Source organism: Gadus macrocephalus, chromosome 11 (genome assembly GCF_031168955.1).
Source record: "Gadus macrocephalus chromosome 11, ASM3116895v1".
In the NCBI taxonomy this organism is placed as follows: domain Eukaryota; kingdom Metazoa; phylum Chordata; class Actinopteri; order Gadiformes; family Gadidae; genus Gadus; species Gadus macrocephalus.
Genome location: NC_082392.1, coordinates 7,086,391 through 7,101,799, shown reverse-complemented (window position 1 = coordinate 7,101,799; position 15,409 = coordinate 7,086,391). Strand labels below are relative to the sequence as shown.

At 47.3% G+C, this 15,409-nt stretch overlaps 2 protein-coding genes across 4 annotated transcripts; both read left to right on the top strand.

The window, feature by feature from the left end:
- The first annotated feature begins 414 nt into the window (after nt 1-414).
- Nucleotides 415-7,918, top strand: tmem67 (transmembrane protein 67). 2 transcript variants are annotated; one of them, XM_060066021.1, is made up of 28 exons: nt 415-643; nt 790-878; nt 974-1,064; nt 1,160-1,259; nt 1,445-1,514; nt 1,646-1,717; nt 1,859-1,921; nt 2,028-2,182; nt 2,340-2,448; nt 2,600-2,686; nt 2,856-2,921; nt 3,086-3,239; nt 3,350-3,470; nt 3,607-3,712; nt 4,177-4,233; nt 4,328-4,426; nt 4,545-4,643; nt 5,042-5,128; nt 5,257-5,356; nt 5,446-5,585; nt 6,007-6,147; nt 6,222-6,302; nt 6,405-6,521; nt 6,695-6,811; nt 6,957-7,064; nt 7,166-7,268; nt 7,362-7,504; nt 7,639-7,918. In XM_060066021.1, exons 1-28 carry the CDS (start codon nt 445-447, stop codon nt 7,717-7,719), a joined length of 2,955 nt encoding a protein of 984 aa, XP_059922004.1. In that variant the 5' UTR covers nt 415-444; the 3' UTR covers nt 7,720-7,918. The 2 variants fall into 2 exon arrangements, with proteins under 2 accessions (XP_059922004.1, XP_059922005.1); XM_060066022.1 differs by lacking the exon at nt 790-878 and having other exon boundaries at nt 526-643; nt 916-1,064.
- A 134-nt stretch (nt 7,919-8,052) lies between these two features.
- pdp1 (pyruvate dehydrogenase phosphatase catalytic subunit 1) lies at nt 8,053-15,355 on the top strand. Of its 2 annotated transcripts, none has more exons than XM_060066032.1 (9): nt 8,053-8,186; nt 9,790-10,095; nt 10,182-10,349; nt 10,609-10,820; nt 11,346-11,427; nt 11,532-11,626; nt 11,831-11,999; nt 12,703-12,921; nt 13,600-15,355. In XM_060066032.1, exons 2-9 carry the CDS (start codon nt 9,847-9,849, stop codon nt 13,978-13,980), a joined length of 1,575 nt encoding a protein of 524 aa, XP_059922015.1. In that variant the 5' UTR covers nt 8,053-8,186; nt 9,790-9,846; the 3' UTR covers nt 13,981-15,355. The 2 variants fall into 2 exon arrangements, with proteins under 2 accessions (XP_059922015.1, XP_059922016.1); XM_060066033.1 differs by having other exon boundaries at nt 8,068-8,181.
- Nucleotides 15,356-15,409: the final 54 nt, after the last annotated feature.

The window sequence follows — 15,409 nt, the reverse complement described above, 5'->3', positions numbered from 1 at the left end:
AACTTTCTTGTGTGACTTGCATAAACATGTTAATTAACTGGGCCTTCCATTTTAAATTGATGATTTGACAGTTGACAAAGGAAGCCCAATTTGAGAAATGATTACAAATACACTGAACAACCAATCCTACCTAAAATACAATGCATGGTTGCTGTGGCCAATAGTACTACCTCAACGTCATGGACTAGTAAGCCAAGACTTTTAATTAGCAAATTGTAGTAGTAGCCTGTCGTATACAAATACATGTTACGGATAGTAAATCATAATGGACAAGATTTATGAGGATCATTTCATCATCGTTTTAAAGTTAAACGGGGGCTAAAGTCGGAGCTTGCAGCACGGACGGAGCCCATTGGCCGTGCTGTCGCTGTGGCAACCATCGGTAGCGTCATACCGAAAAGGTTTCTGGGTAAATGACAGGAAGCGGATTTCTGTTTATTTACCATGGCGACGGAGACGCTGAATACTGATATCCGCAGGCTGACTGTAATGATATTTATCTTAATTAAATGTAATTCTCTTTCCTGCCAGCAGTTTATCATCTCCTTTCAGACGGTTTCAGACTGCGTCGTGGGACATTTCTACGATGTTTCTAGTCTCTCTTGTGTTCAATGCGGTGAAGATCAACGTGCCAGTGCAACAGGTTGGTCAGTCTCTGGTGCAAATCTTCGGTTAATGCTGATTTATATAAAATACACGTATGCAAACACGTCCGCGCGGTATTTTTCCTTAATCTACAGCGTGTTCTGCACATGAGTAGTTAGTGTACCTGTTCCAATCTCTTTGCAGGACTCGCATGCGTCTGCCTACCTGGGCACCGTGTTCACAAATCCAACGGAGCATCGCTTACATGTCAACGTTGTCCTCCCGAAAAGCCGGTATGTAAAGTGTTTCATATTTTTCCATTTTGTTTAGGTATTCATATCTATTTGAGCCAAGAATGACGCCGTGCCTCGCCCTGTTTTCTGATCAGGCGGTGACGGAGGATGGGTTCGGGTGTATTCGGTGTCCCGGCGGATTGAGTGAAGAGGGGACGTGTCTGTGCCCTCAAGGGACTGTTCGAGGTAAGTGGCAGCACATGTTGTGATAACTACAGCATCATATGATTATGACAATTATATTATATATATATTTTTATTCTAACCACTACTCACTCAAGTGGAGAGAGACCTCCAGGGAAACCCGTTGGACGAGGCCAGGTGTGAGGCTTGTAACGGGGATGGTCCTGCGTTTTCTCTACCAAACAACAATGGAGACAGGTACCAGAGCTAAATTTGTTTGGTTATAAAGTATTTGCCCCTGTTTCCTCTTCCTTGTACACTTTAAGTAAACAAAAATCTGATATCTCACAGAGTAACTACAAAAAAGTAAAAAAGCGACATTTTACATGCTCCCTTAGTTTCAGACTTTCAGAATTAAAATAATCGTTGATCTTGTCTTCCAGCTGTGAGAGATGTCAGGCTTCATTTGTAAATACGTCCAACTCATGTGTGTGTACCCCTCCTAATGTGCTGGTAAGTTCGGCCTTAAGTATTGACTACTCTACACATCATAGCACAACACAGAGTTTAGTGTCCACCTCTTGCTGAACCTATATCTAAAAGGGGACACCCACTCAATTGACTGTTGATATTCATTACCTCAGGCAGGAGGATTATGTTTGCCACCAAACAATCTCCCCTCCAATGTAAACTCCAATGTTAACTTTGCTGAGTTGGTGAGTAAATCTCTTGGGTGATTTTGCTAGAAACATAAAGCCTAAACCTAAACATAAACAGTGAAAACCTAATGGTGTATAGAAGTTCTCTTTAGTTCCAGCTCATGTATGATTGACGTATCGCTCCCCTCCAAATGGCAGGCTCTCCCTGTCCAGTCTGTGTGGTTCCTTAAAAACCTCTACTCCTCATCCTCCGCATGTCTGGTGAGTGTCGTCATTCTCTGTGTGTACTTCCCCTGTCTGTGTGTGTCTCTGTTGATGTGTTCCTGTATAACTCAAAGCATTGTGTGTGTGTGTGGGCTGTATCCAGGTCTTCACCAACCTCACGGCGTGCCAGGCTCTAGGGAACATGTGTGTGATGAACATGCACTCCTTCAGCAGCGTGACCAACGATGCCTGCGGCCTCTTCAACCTCATCTTCAGATCCATGGCCGCTCTGGGCACCACACAGGACATCTCTTACTGGTAACAAGAAATAAGGACCTTTTAGTATTCTAGTATTAGTCAATACTTATAATTATGTATTTACTATATCCGGATCATTTAGCAAACCTTTCACCCAAAGTGATTGAGATCCAATTGGATAACAATGTCCCGCTGACCTGTGTTCTCTGTGTCTCAGGAGAACTAATCTGCCGTGGCTTTACTATGGGGATCAGCCGGGTCTCGCTGGCCGAGTGCTTCAAACGGATCCATTGCCCATTGAGTTCAGTTTCAAAGGAAGCAAGAAGGTCAGTCAGTAGGCAACTTTAGCACTCTATGCGTGAGTCGCATAGTACAAACAGCCCTTATTATTTCACTCAGCCAAACATTTTTTTTCAGATTATTTTTAAAGGTCTTGTTCTTCGTCTGATATTTATCCCATTGTTTGTTGTTCTGCAGAATACGGATATTAAGCTGATTTCGGCGGTGTATGATGTAAGAGGGGAGTTCCTGAGATGGGAGAACGTTAGTGGAGGGTCTCTGCAAGTAAGAACATGAGCTGCTTCTTCTCCGAACAGTTGTTATGGTCTTGTTACTGGTTTGAGGCTGAACGCTATTGTCCAGCTTGCTGTACTGCCTCTCTTTTTGGCCTGATTTGTCTTTTGGGCTTATGTCCTGGATATTTGAGTTCTATTGTATACACTCTTCTGTACAGCTTTGTCCTGATACGGCTTTAAGACAGAGGGCAGCCTACACTTTTGGAACGGCTTACCAGGAGAGTGTGAGTGTCTCTTTATTTTTATATTTGTTGAATTGATGGAAAAAGTGAGAAAAGTAAGACTATATGATAATATCAACTCATGTGTGTTTCAGAAAACTTTATCGTCTGTCGTAACAGAAAATCATCTTTGACGTGGCTCGACATATTATTTTGTTCTTTTACAGTGTGACATGTCGGTATCAGAGTTGTTGCGTACGTACCCTGAACCACTATTTTACGACGTGTTTGTTGACCTGAGTCAAGGAGAGGCGCGCAAATTGCTTGCCGTCCCATCTCTGGTCCTCAACCAGCAGTATAACGGCCGCTACGTCAACCAAGGTAACTCATGTGTGTGTTTGCATGGGTCAGCATTTTTGGGATATTTTCTCTTTTTGTTGTGCGCACCCTGATGCATGGATTTAATTAACGCTGCGCTTGTGTTTGTGTAGAAAACGTGAAAAACTGGTACTTGTCCCGCCGTGTGTTTGTGGTCGACACACTGAGTGGTAGAGAGAAGAGTATGAGTTCCAAGCCCAAAGCCATCCGTGTGGCCGCCGACATCAAGCTACGGTAGCGTGGAAGATATCTTTACAAACAGCCCTGAAGTGGGCTGAGTCAATGTTCTGTGTGATGATGCAGGGCCTCATTATTTTTTTTACTTTAACACTTCATTAATGTCTCATTCTTCCATTGAATTGTTTACCAGATTTCAGCTGGTTCCTGGAACCCAGAAAGGCCAGGCATTTCCACCGCTGCTGTCCGTGTCTTACAAAGATGTTTTCCTCACAGATCTGGCCACGCAAACTGTTCGTGTGAGTCAACCCTCGCTCTGCCTCTTTCTGCCTCTCACTCTCTCACCATCACAACACGTTGACGGCGCCACACATTTGAGAGCAGTGCATTTTTATATCGTGGAAGGGGGGTGGCAGTAGCTCAAGAGGTAAAGCTTGTTGACTGGTAACCGGAAGGTTGCTAGTTCGATCTAGTTTGATCGAGTGTCTAGATTTCCCTTAGCGAGACACCCTGACTGTTCCTGATGCGCTGGCTGTCGCCCTGCGTGGTTGACCTCGCGTCAGTGTGTGAATGTGTGAATGACTTGGTTGTAAATCGCTTTGGAGAAAAGCGTTAGCAAAATCCCGTAAATGTGTAAGGGTTTCTTCCTTAATGTTAACATAAAGCAAAAACAGGGTGGCTGGAGAATAACCATCATAAACATACATTTTATAAAGGCCTTCACTTTAACAGCTAATAATAACTCCATGTTTTGTAACGCCAGGTGTCGTTTGCTGTGGAGTATGAGATGGATCAGAATGAGGCCCGCAAGAGGACAGATGTGAGTGATCAGGCAAAAATACATAAATTTCACCATTAATGAAGGCAGCGTATGTATTCACAATGTGTGTGTGTGTGTGTACATGTAACTATAGATTGCTCTAGGTGTGATGGGGGGCATGGCTGTCCTGTACTCTCTGTTGAAGACCGTCAGCTGGAAGAGGAGGATCTCCTCTCCCCTGGTCGACATGGAGGTAGCTGCAGCTGCTGCAGATGCTTCCATTAAAAGTGATGATGTTCTCTGGGATTTTAAAAAGTCCTCCCTCGTTCTCATGGCCTTGTTCTCTTGTCCTCTCTGTGTGTATTCCTCAGACCTTGCTGAAGTTCCTGTTGTTCTATGCCGGAGACCTGGCCAATGTCTTCTTCTGCATCACTGTGGGAACAGGACTTTACTGGCTCATCTTTTCCAAAGTCAGTATGTTGGATGCGTAGATATGTTTTTTAGCCCTTTTAATCAACATTTAACAACACCAGAACATTCAAACACAAATTTGTGTTTTTGTTAGGGCACCTCTATATTGAATTATACTGGAATAATGTGGTACTCCTGCCATCTGTGGTTCTATGTTTGTCTTTAGCTGCTGTTTTTTTATTTTTTCTGGACTGAATGAATTTCATAAAGACAGTGTTCTTTCTCTGTGGTTTTCTTCCATTTGTATTACCGTACTCTTCAGACGCTGGAGGCAAGTCTCTTTGGCTCTTTGACCCTGATAGACCACCTCTTCATATCCCCTATCCTCACTCTCCCAAAGCAATATGATACATTTGAGAACCGGCCATAATCTGACATGTGTGTGTGTTGTAATCAGGCCCAGCAGTTTGTCTCCGTGCTGTTGCCTCTGCCAGCGCAGGAGGAGCGCATGGTGACATACATCGGCTGTGCCTTCGCTCTAAAGGTGACGTTACCTCTTTATAAGACCCCAGATGATCCAATATCAACACACTAATGTTTCCTCTTAGTGATGCTTGAAAGCCAGGCTGAATTAATAATTGTCAACGTGTTGTGTTGCACGTGTCTGTTCAGGCCATCCAGTTCCTGCACAAGCTGATCTTGCAGCTATCCGTCGACATCTTCCTCATCGATTGGGAGAGACCACGAAGTAAAGCGGGCCGTACAGTCAATGGTACGAACGCAACAAGGCCCCTTTTTCTAATCGATTCGGAACCCAATCTATTTTGCTATCCATATGTTGATTCGTTGTTTTGTCCTCAGCCTCTGGAGAAGCGAAGCGCGACCCGTCCCCGGTCAGTATCTGGAGGACCTACTTCGTGGCCAACGAGTGGAACGAGATCCAGACCATTCGTAAGATCAGCCCCACCTTCCAGGTCATCGCAGTGCTCTTCTTCCTGGAGGTAAGTGTAGCGCTGCACTCACGGTCTTCTTCTCCACTGAAAGATCCCATATCATGATTTTTTTTTTAGGGTTAATAATTGTATTTGGGGGTACTACTAGAATAAGGTTACTTGCCTGTATGTTCAAAATACCCCTTTATTATCACACTGTTCATTTCGGCAGAACCAATTTCAGCGTCTTTCAAAAACGTTCTGATGTGTATCAAGTTGCTTTAACATCCCCTTCCCGAATAGCCCAGTCTGTTGTGATTGGTCAGCACATCCACTCTGTTGCGATTGGTTGAACAGACGTAAAACATATATACATACGTCATATAAAAAAGTAAAATAAACATGATGTCACCCCTTAAAGAATTCCATCCATTCTGTTATCATCCGTCTACCTTGACTCAGTCCACTCGTTCACGGTTTCCCCTTCTAGGTGCTGGGTTTCTCCAACCTGGCCCTGAGGGACCCCTGGTCCACGTTAGATCGCCCCCCTCAGGCGTACAAGCCTCCCTACAGCCTAACGCTGCGCTATGCTCTGGCCTCCACTCTCTGGCTGTGCATTGGACTTCTACAGGTAACATTACCACCTCCTCCGTTCTTCTCTCTATGCCGAGTTACCGTGAGGTCATGTTGATCCCGTCCACCCAGGTGGTGTTCTTCACCGTGTTCCACGAGCGCTTTGTGGAGGACAAAATCCGGCAGTTTGTGGACCTCTGCTCCATCAGCAATGTAGGTCCCTTTGTACAGCAGCATCATGGAGGTTTTGAGTTGGTGTAACTAGCTTTGGAACTAGTAATAAACTTGGCGTTTATGACATATGTGTTGCTGTAGGTCTCCATGCTTGTGTTGTCACACCAGTGTTTTGGCTACTACATCCACGGGCGCTCAGTGCACGGCCACGCAGACACCAACATGGAGGAGATGAACACCAACCTGAAGAGAGAAGCCGTATGTACCAGAGACATTCTTATATCTCTCTCTAGATCTCTCTGTCTCCTTCAACACATCCAGTACTTCCTTGCTGTTCCACATTATGTCTATCTGTCTCTGTATCTCATCCTCCCTCCCTCCCTCTCCCTCCCTCTCTCTCCCTCTCCCACCCGCTCTATGGCCCGGTGAAGGAGTCCTTGTGCGGCCAGCGTGGTCTTCTTCCTAACACGGACACGCAGACCTTCCAGGTCTCCATCAGCACCCGTCTGCGTCAGCAGTACGACCGCATCCGGGAGCCCCTCGGCAGGGTGTGTGTACGGGACAGACAGACAGACAGACAGACAGAGAGAGAGTCCCCACTCCTGTGTTTGTGATAAAAAGTATTTTTCCATGATTTAATTTCAAAAAGGATGGGCAGAGTGATCAGGCGTCTCATTGTGTTGCGGTCTCTAGAGGAACGGGCCGTCCCGGTTGGTGGACGCCTCCTCAGCCAATCCGTTTGAGCAGAGCACTCGGGCCTACAACACCATGAACCGCTTCCTGGGCTCCGTCATAGACCATGTAGGTGCACACGCAACCACGCAAACACACACAAAGCGTCTGCACTTAACTGTTACTTGCTGTTTACTTAGTTGCTATTGTTGACGGCGTGCTGTCCACAGGCTCACCGCGACATGGACTACATAGTAAAGGACAAACTGTTTTTGGAGCGGGTCATAGGAATGGAGCTCCTTGAACCCAATGAAAAAAGCATATTCTACAACGGTAAGGATGTACTGTGCGTGTCTTCCTTCGTGTCGTATGTATGCTCCCCTCGGGTGTTCCTCGACTCCTTAACCTGGCTCTGTGCCTCCACAGACGAGTCGCACTCCTTCAGCGACGTGCTGTTCTACGGGAACGAGGCCACCCTGCTGATCTTTGACACGCTGTTCTTCTGCGTGGTGGACCTCGGCTCTCAGAGCTTCGTGCTCGCAGCTGTTCTTACATACGTGCAGCAAATGGTCGGTACATGTGTGCACGTACATGTGAATGAATGCCCAGTTGTTGCTACAAAATTGATTACAGCCAACAACCAAAAAAGAAAAGATGTGTTGACTTGATTAATTATTTCTCATGTTGTGTCTTATCACGACAGATTTTTCGTTGGATCAGAGGGGTACTTGGAAGGCGGAACCTGGCCAACAAGACCTTAGTGGATGAAAGGTTCCTGATCTAGGAGGGGTCCTTCTTGGCGGACCTGCTCAGCTGTCAGTATTGCCGCAGTGCTCAATGATGCGTGTCTCGTAAATGTTTACACTCTGTGCAGCTGTAGAGTTTTATACGCTTTTTGTATATATATTTGTGTTGCATACAGTGTTTTTACTTTTTTTATATGTAATTTTCAAATAAACTCAAATAAAACTTTTCAAATATAATGTTTATAAAAATGTTTTGGTAAAAAAAATAATAATAGCGTTTGTACCATGGACCTATTCAAGAAGGTTTGGACCTTATTTCTACCATTTTTTGGGGGGGATCAAATGACGTATGAGCTGTACTCCTAAAACGTCATCACTCCTTTCAACCCTCAGCCAATCAGTGCTCACTGGGCGATGCTCTGGTTGTGAATGATGTGCGGCGTTTAAGGTGTTGATAGTTATCCAGCTATGTACTTCAACATTGACTTTGAATCACTGTGGTAAGGTAAGTGTCCGTTTCACTTTCTCATTGACGTCCCTTAATGGGCACATATAAGGATTCTTGTACTTCTCATGGAGCATCGCGAGGTCATTACTTGAGCTTATGCTATGACTTTGTTATAGCTAGCTAGCATTTCTATGGCGCGTATCTGTGTGTCTGTCTGAGCTGCACAGCCAAAGTCAGGGTTGTCTGCATGTCCTGGAACGATGCAATATACACAGAACCTCGTAGCCCGCCTGTCTTAGTTCCCCGTGGTACTGTCCTCTGGTTTATCTCTATGTCGGTTAGCTACCTCGGTCGTTAGGTTGATCAACAAACCTGTTCACTTCAGGTCTGGGCCGGCCCTGCAGGTTTCTCTGCGACATAACCTTTAACACTGAAGTTAAAGCTCTAGTAGGCTGAAGTTACTGCCTATACATTGTCTGTTACAGAAAAGTGTGTGTGTGTGTGTGTGTGTGTGTGTGTGTGTGTTAGACCAGTGTCTCAACAGTTGGGTCACGCCCCAAATGTGGGTCACGGACTTGTTTGAAAGGGTCACGGAGTGTAAATGAGATTAATGTGCTTTGAATGCAGGGATGAAAGTAATTGTTTGTTAATGTGTAAATAATGACACACGTTTAATAGCCCGTTTTCTGATAAATAAATTGACTTGGTTTGAATTGTAGAAAAGTGGGTCGTGACTTAATGAACATGATAAATTGTGTGTCCCAAGCCCAGAACAGTGGAGAACCATTGTAGAGACTGAAGAGCAGGTGTGTGCACACCACGGCGCACACACACTCCTGCTCTAAGTCTAACCCATATCATCACACCCTATACAAGTGCAAACGGAGAGATTAATTATGTAAAAGGGAGGGATCGAGGCAACCAGTCAGAATCTAGTTCAGTGGGACATGGTCTTTAGTCAGAACATTTCACAAGCTCCAAATGTCAGGGCTAGAATCCACACCCCAGCTATTATTAGCAGGAGTGTTTTACGCTGACCTCTGCTTGGGACAGGATTGTAGTCTGAGTTTACACATCAGGGTCTGTTACTGGTCTCTAGTCTAAGACTGACCTCTAGCCGTACACACAGAGGTAATAGTGTTCTACCTTCTCTGGTTTAACGTTAACGTGAGATATTCAAACATTTCATTGAGTAACATTACAACATTATTTTAAACATGTGCAGGACTTTCTTTTTAAAGATGTATATCTAACTGTTCTTGGAGCTGGAGTAAACTTTGAACCCAATGTTGTGTTTGTCTTTAGTGTCAAGGGGTTATCTGGTATTGATCTAACCATATAGCTAGTCATAGCTAGACTGGACTACAGCATAACTTCCATATGTGAACCTCCTTTTTATCAACCAAAAAAGTTAGTTTGCTTTAATTGCTATTCCTAATACTTGCTTCCCCAACATGCATGATGAATGCTATAACTGCATATCTCTCATGGCTCTATTGCACACCTGTTCTGTCTTACCTTATGCACACAAACAATATTCAGTATCGTTTTTTAAAAAGAGCTTGTAGTTCACTGAATGTATTGAGAATGCATGGATTGCCTCATGGACTCCCAGCTCAGAGCGTTGTGTCTGTGTGTGATGACGGATGTCCTCTCATAGGTGCCCAACCATCGGTGGGGTTCTGTGTGTGTGATCACCTGAGGTGTAGAGCGAGTCATGCCGGGGGCCTGGCAGCTCTTCCGAGGATTGCCCCGCACCAAGATCTTGGCCTCAAGCCTGTTGCCATGCCAACACCAGTCCCACTCGGGACCCGTTCCACACCAAGCTCCTCCCAGACACCCTTCCCTCAGCTGGAGGCTCCGCCCCGTGTCTCGGAGCTACCGAGCCACCCCCAACCTCCACAGCTACACCCTCACCCCGCCACAGGTCAACTCCATCCTGAAAGCCAATGAGTACAGCTTTAAGGTTTGTGAGCTGATGCTGATCTTTAACCCACAGAATCAAATGCCCTCCGTGTTTCGATTTAAACCCAAAGGGGATTTGGTTTTCAGGTGCCGGAGTTTGATGGGAAGAACGTGTCGTCGGTGATGGGCTTTGACAGCAACCAGCTCCCGGCCAACGCTCCCATAGAGGACCGCCGCAGCGTGGCCACCTGCCTGCAGACACGGGGCATGCTCATGGCGGTCTTCGACGGCCACGCCGGCTGTGCCTGCGCCCAGGTGGAGCTATGGACTGTTTTTTCGTTTAGCTTTCATTCCAAATGAATGCATGGCATGAATGAGACGTAAGGCGCCTGGCTCAAAGATGGCCTGAAGATGCACTAGATTCAAATGTTTGGTCCACAGATCCAAACTTGGACCCTCCTCATAAAAATGTATTTTGCATTTTTGACCATCAATGTGCTGTATGTTCTGTTTATTTTGATGTAAAGAGATGATTACCTATCTTTCCCCCCCGTTCTCCCCTCGCCCCGGTCAGGCATTGAGCGAGCGCTTGTTCTACTACATCGCCGTGTCCCTGCTGTCCCACGAGACCCTGTGTGAGCTGGACGAGGCGGTGGAGGCGGGGCGGGCCCTCAGCCCCATCCTGCAGTGGCACAAGCACCCCAACGACTACTTCAGCCGGGAGGCCCAGAGCCTCTACTTCAACAGCCTCCGGACCTACTGGCAGGAGCTCATAGACCTGAGCAGGTGAGGAGGCCGCGTCACTCACAGCATTTCGGTAAAGGTGCCAAAGTTGACTTGATTGTCAATCAGAGCATGCAACAAGTAAAGGGTCGAAATTGCGTTTCCCCATACTCCAATTGTGCAAGTAATATTTTTACCACACATATAACATAATGGTGCACAAACAAACACAGCATATACAGACATACAGACAGTGGGCATATATGCAGAATATTCAGTGTGCCAGAGTGTTGTTCATTTTGAGGCATGTTATTGAGGTACAATATAGTATTGTTAAGTGCAGAATGTAGTACATGTATGTTATTGTGCATATAAAGAGCATAGTATATGCACAATAACATACATGTTTACATCCATACAGTATGTATCTCCGTGCTGCTATTCTGCACTTCTGCATGGTCTGTAGTACCGTCTGTAACGCATGGAGGTGGAACTGCTGTAATGTAGAAGAGTAGGTTGCTGCTCCTTTTGCAGGATGTCACTTTTCTGAATGAAAGAATGCTCACCCAACGGTGTCTCTGTGCCCAGCCCCGGGGAGGTTCCAGAGACGGGGGAGGCGCTGCTGAACGCCTTCAAGAGGCTGGACAACGACCTCTCTCTGGAGGCCCAGGTGGGTGTGCTCTGTGCTGGCTCGGCTGCTCGTGGCCAGCCTCGCAACTGTTTTCTTCCTCTGGGGGTCCAGGTGTAGTGGCTCACCGATGTGCTTCCTTGCAGGTGGGAGACCCCAATGCATACTTGCACTACTGGGTGTTGAGGGTGGCCTTTTCCGGCGCCACGGCCTGTGTGGCGCACATCGATGGATCAGACCTGTACGTCTCCTCTTCATCGGTTCAGTCCCGCTTCATGGGAACATGGTTTAAATGTTACGACAACTCTGACAACAAAGATACTAATAGTAGAGTAATGATGCGACAAGCCGAATGAGGAAACATGTATTTGTATCTTTGTCTTTGGTAAAACATGCTAAGAGTAAAGAGCTTCCTTGGTAAGCAGAATGTGTTTCTGTGTGTCAGGTTCATAGCCAACTCGGGCGACGGGCGAGCGGTGCTGGGGGTGCAGGAGGAGGACGGCTCCTTCACGGCTCACACGCTGTCCAACGACCACAATGCCCAGAATGAGGACGAGCTGGCCCGGATACGAGGGGAGCACCCTCCGTCAGAGAAGAAGACCGTCATACGACAGGTGGGTCCACACTAAGGGGCCCGATTCCCGGGGCGGTCACAGACTGGGCCTCAGGGGCCACATTAAGGGCCTGATGTGGTCACAGACTGGGCCTCAGGGGCCACACTAAGGGCCTGATGTGGTCACAGACTGGGCCTCAGGGGCCACACTAAGGGCCTGATGTGGTCACAGACTGGGCCTCAGGGGCCACACTAAGGGCCTGATGTGGTCACAGACTGGGCCTCAGGGGCCACACTAAGGGCCTGATGTGGTCACAGACTGGGCCTCAGGGGCCACACTAAGGGCCTGATGTGGTCACAGACTGGGCCTCAGGGGCCACACTAAGGGCCTGATGCGGTCACAGACTGGGCCTCAGGGGCCACACTAAGGGCCTGATGTGGTCACAGACTGGGCCTCAGGGGCCACACTAAGGGCCCGATGCCCGGGGCGGTCACAGACATGTTGGGACAGTCAATATTATTTTATAAAAACAAACAAAGCGCCATGAAATGAAATGAGTTCAAGCACAAGGCATAAGCCAATCATATTGTTGGTGTTATGGCGCCACAAGGTAAACCAGGACATCCTAAAGGAAATTCCCTGTTGAAAGAAATTGGGACAAATGTTAAGGTTGAGCGCTGGCTGCATCGCTCTGCATGCTGTGTACCTCCATGCGGGCGGGGGGTACCCCGGGGTCGCTCATCAGCGGTTGTTCCCCCCCCAGGACCGCCTGCTCGGGCTGCTGATGCCGTTCCGTGCGTTCGGGGACGTGAAGTTCAAGTGGAGCATCGAGCTGCAGAAGAGGGTGCTGGAGTCGGGCCCCGACCAGCTCCACGAGAACGAGCACACCAAGTTCATCCCCCCCAACTACCACACGCCCCCGTACCTGACCGCCGAGCCCGAGATCACGCACCACAGGCTGCGGCCGCAGGACCGCTTCCTGGTGAGTGTTAACTAACGTGCTGGCATGCGGGTGGCCCTCGACCACCTCGACTCGTGTTTCTTTACTGATGAGCCCCAAGAATAATATTGATGTTCAACACACACAGAATGACCTCATCTACAGGGTTTCTATCACATCAAAGAATCCCACTCTGATATATGATCAGAACCTCAGCTACGTTACTTTAACAATGGATTATTACAAATAAATACGTCTAATTGCATCAATGAACATCGGTCAAATCCTTGGTTTGTTATTCAAATGTCTAAAATGCAATTGGTTAGGTCTTGGATTGGTTGATGTGAGTAAGTACTGGCTGGGGAAAGTATGGATATGTCTGAGGTAGAGCGATGGGGAGGATTGGAGCCTCTTCGTGGTTGGTATGTTACATTTACATTTAGGGGATTTTGCTGACGCTTCTATCCAAAGCGGCTTCCAACCATTCAGTCACACATTCACACACCGATGGCAGAGTCGACCGTGCAGGGCAGCTGCCATCTCGTTAGGAGCAGTCAGGGTTAGGTGTCTTGCTCAGGGACACCCCGACACTCGAACTAGCAACCTTCTGGTTACCAGTCAATCCGCTCTGCCTCCTTAGCTACTGTCGCCCCCCCCCCCCTATACATGTCTGTCATGGCCGTCGTCTCTATGTCTCTGACCCCGTCCACCCTCCCGCAGGTGATCGGCTCGGACGGCCTGTGGGAGACGCTGCACCGGCAGGAGGTGGTGCGTGTGGTGGGGGAGTACCTGACCGGGTCGCAGCAGCAGCAGCCGCTGACGGTGGGCGGCTACAAGGTGACGCTGGGCCAGATGCAGGGGCTGCTTGAGGAGCGGAAGGCCCGCACCTCCTCGGCCTTCGAGGACCAGAACGCGGCCACCCACCTGATGCGCCACGCGGTGGGCAACAACGAGTTTGGCACGGTGGACCACGAGCGGCTGTCCAAGATGCTGTCGCTGCCCGAGGAGCTGGCGCGCATGTACCGCGACGACATCACCATCATCGTGTCCCAGTTCAACCCGCACGCGATAGGAAGTCAGAGGCGGGAGAACCAGTCCTGAGGCAGGAAGAAGGACCTCACACACGATGAACTGTACAGTATGTGTCTGTAAGAACGCACACGGACGGACTCTCCTTCTGGTTTTAAGAGCTGTTTTAGGAATATGTCGATTGGTTTAAGGAGTTGATATGCAGTCCGGAATAACTTTTTAACTGTTTAACTCGAACTACGGGACACCAGTGCAGTTTAGAGTCTAAATGAGGTGCTCTTCCACACAAAATATACATATTTTTTTCTGCAAACCAAAAATTTGGTTTCTTTAATTCTTGGACTGGTTATGAAGAATATCCATCCCCGCCAAAATAAATATCAAAGAGTTGTCTGATAGAAAAATGTTACAAAATCTTATGCCAAAGATTTAGCCGTCTATAATCCAACCTCTTTCCCCACTGCCTGGGGTGAGGCTTTGAGAACACGGTCCTCCCCCCCCCATATATTTAGTTTTGTGTTTGAAATGGGACAGCAGCTGGGAATCCCCAGGCTGCTGTATGCCACTTGGTACAGAAGGACATGTATACAGCTGGGTTATATAGGACTTGTTTTCATGTGCACTGACCTGGTTCCTGCATAGTGCAGCCAGCACAGTCACTGGCCATCATGGATGGTGCGTTTGGGTAGAACAGGTTGGTCGAGCAGGGCAAGATGGCTAACCAATGTATCCGGTTCTTTTGTGCATTCGCCGGTATCAATTACAATCTTTCCTTCTTGCAATCTATTTGCTAATTTCTGATAAGAAATATGGAGTACAGTATGAAGCTTGTCAGCATTGTGTTTCTGTACAGCGTGCTTGATGCTTCAGGGCATGTCAGTGAAGGGTACATGTGTTTAAACCTATTGCACCTAAACCAGTGTTTCTTATGTTTTCCTCTCTAATGAGCACTTCCTTTATATCTTATTCTCTCTGATACCTGCCCATACTTAAGCTTGCCTTCTGTAAATGCTATTTTTAGCAGAGCACATAGGGTGTGTACTTTTTGCATATATATCATTTGTATTTGTATAGAGCGAGAGAGCCTTGTTCTCTTACACTGGCTTGTTCGTTGAAGGCTTGTTTGCTGGAAGGTCGCTAAAGGCTCTGCCATGATTTTAATAATTATGAGGTAACCAACCACAAGGTTGGGGGTCATCTTGAAGTCTTCCAGGGCCTTGAGAGTGGAGGTCGGTTAAGTCCCTGACCACACTAGCGCTCTCTACTGGCCGGACTCTGGCTGCCTGTCTGCTGCATTCTGGGAAAAAATACCTGAACAGAGCAAGGGAAAGCTATTAAGCAATATGTTACACTTTATCAAGGATTGTATGTATGTATGTATTGATCTGTAACTTATGTGTAATGCCATTTGTATTTGGATTGTTGTAATAAAACACTAAATACTCAACGTGTGTCTGTGTGAGTCCGACCAGCAGGCAGCTGAAGGTCAGTCAAACCCCGT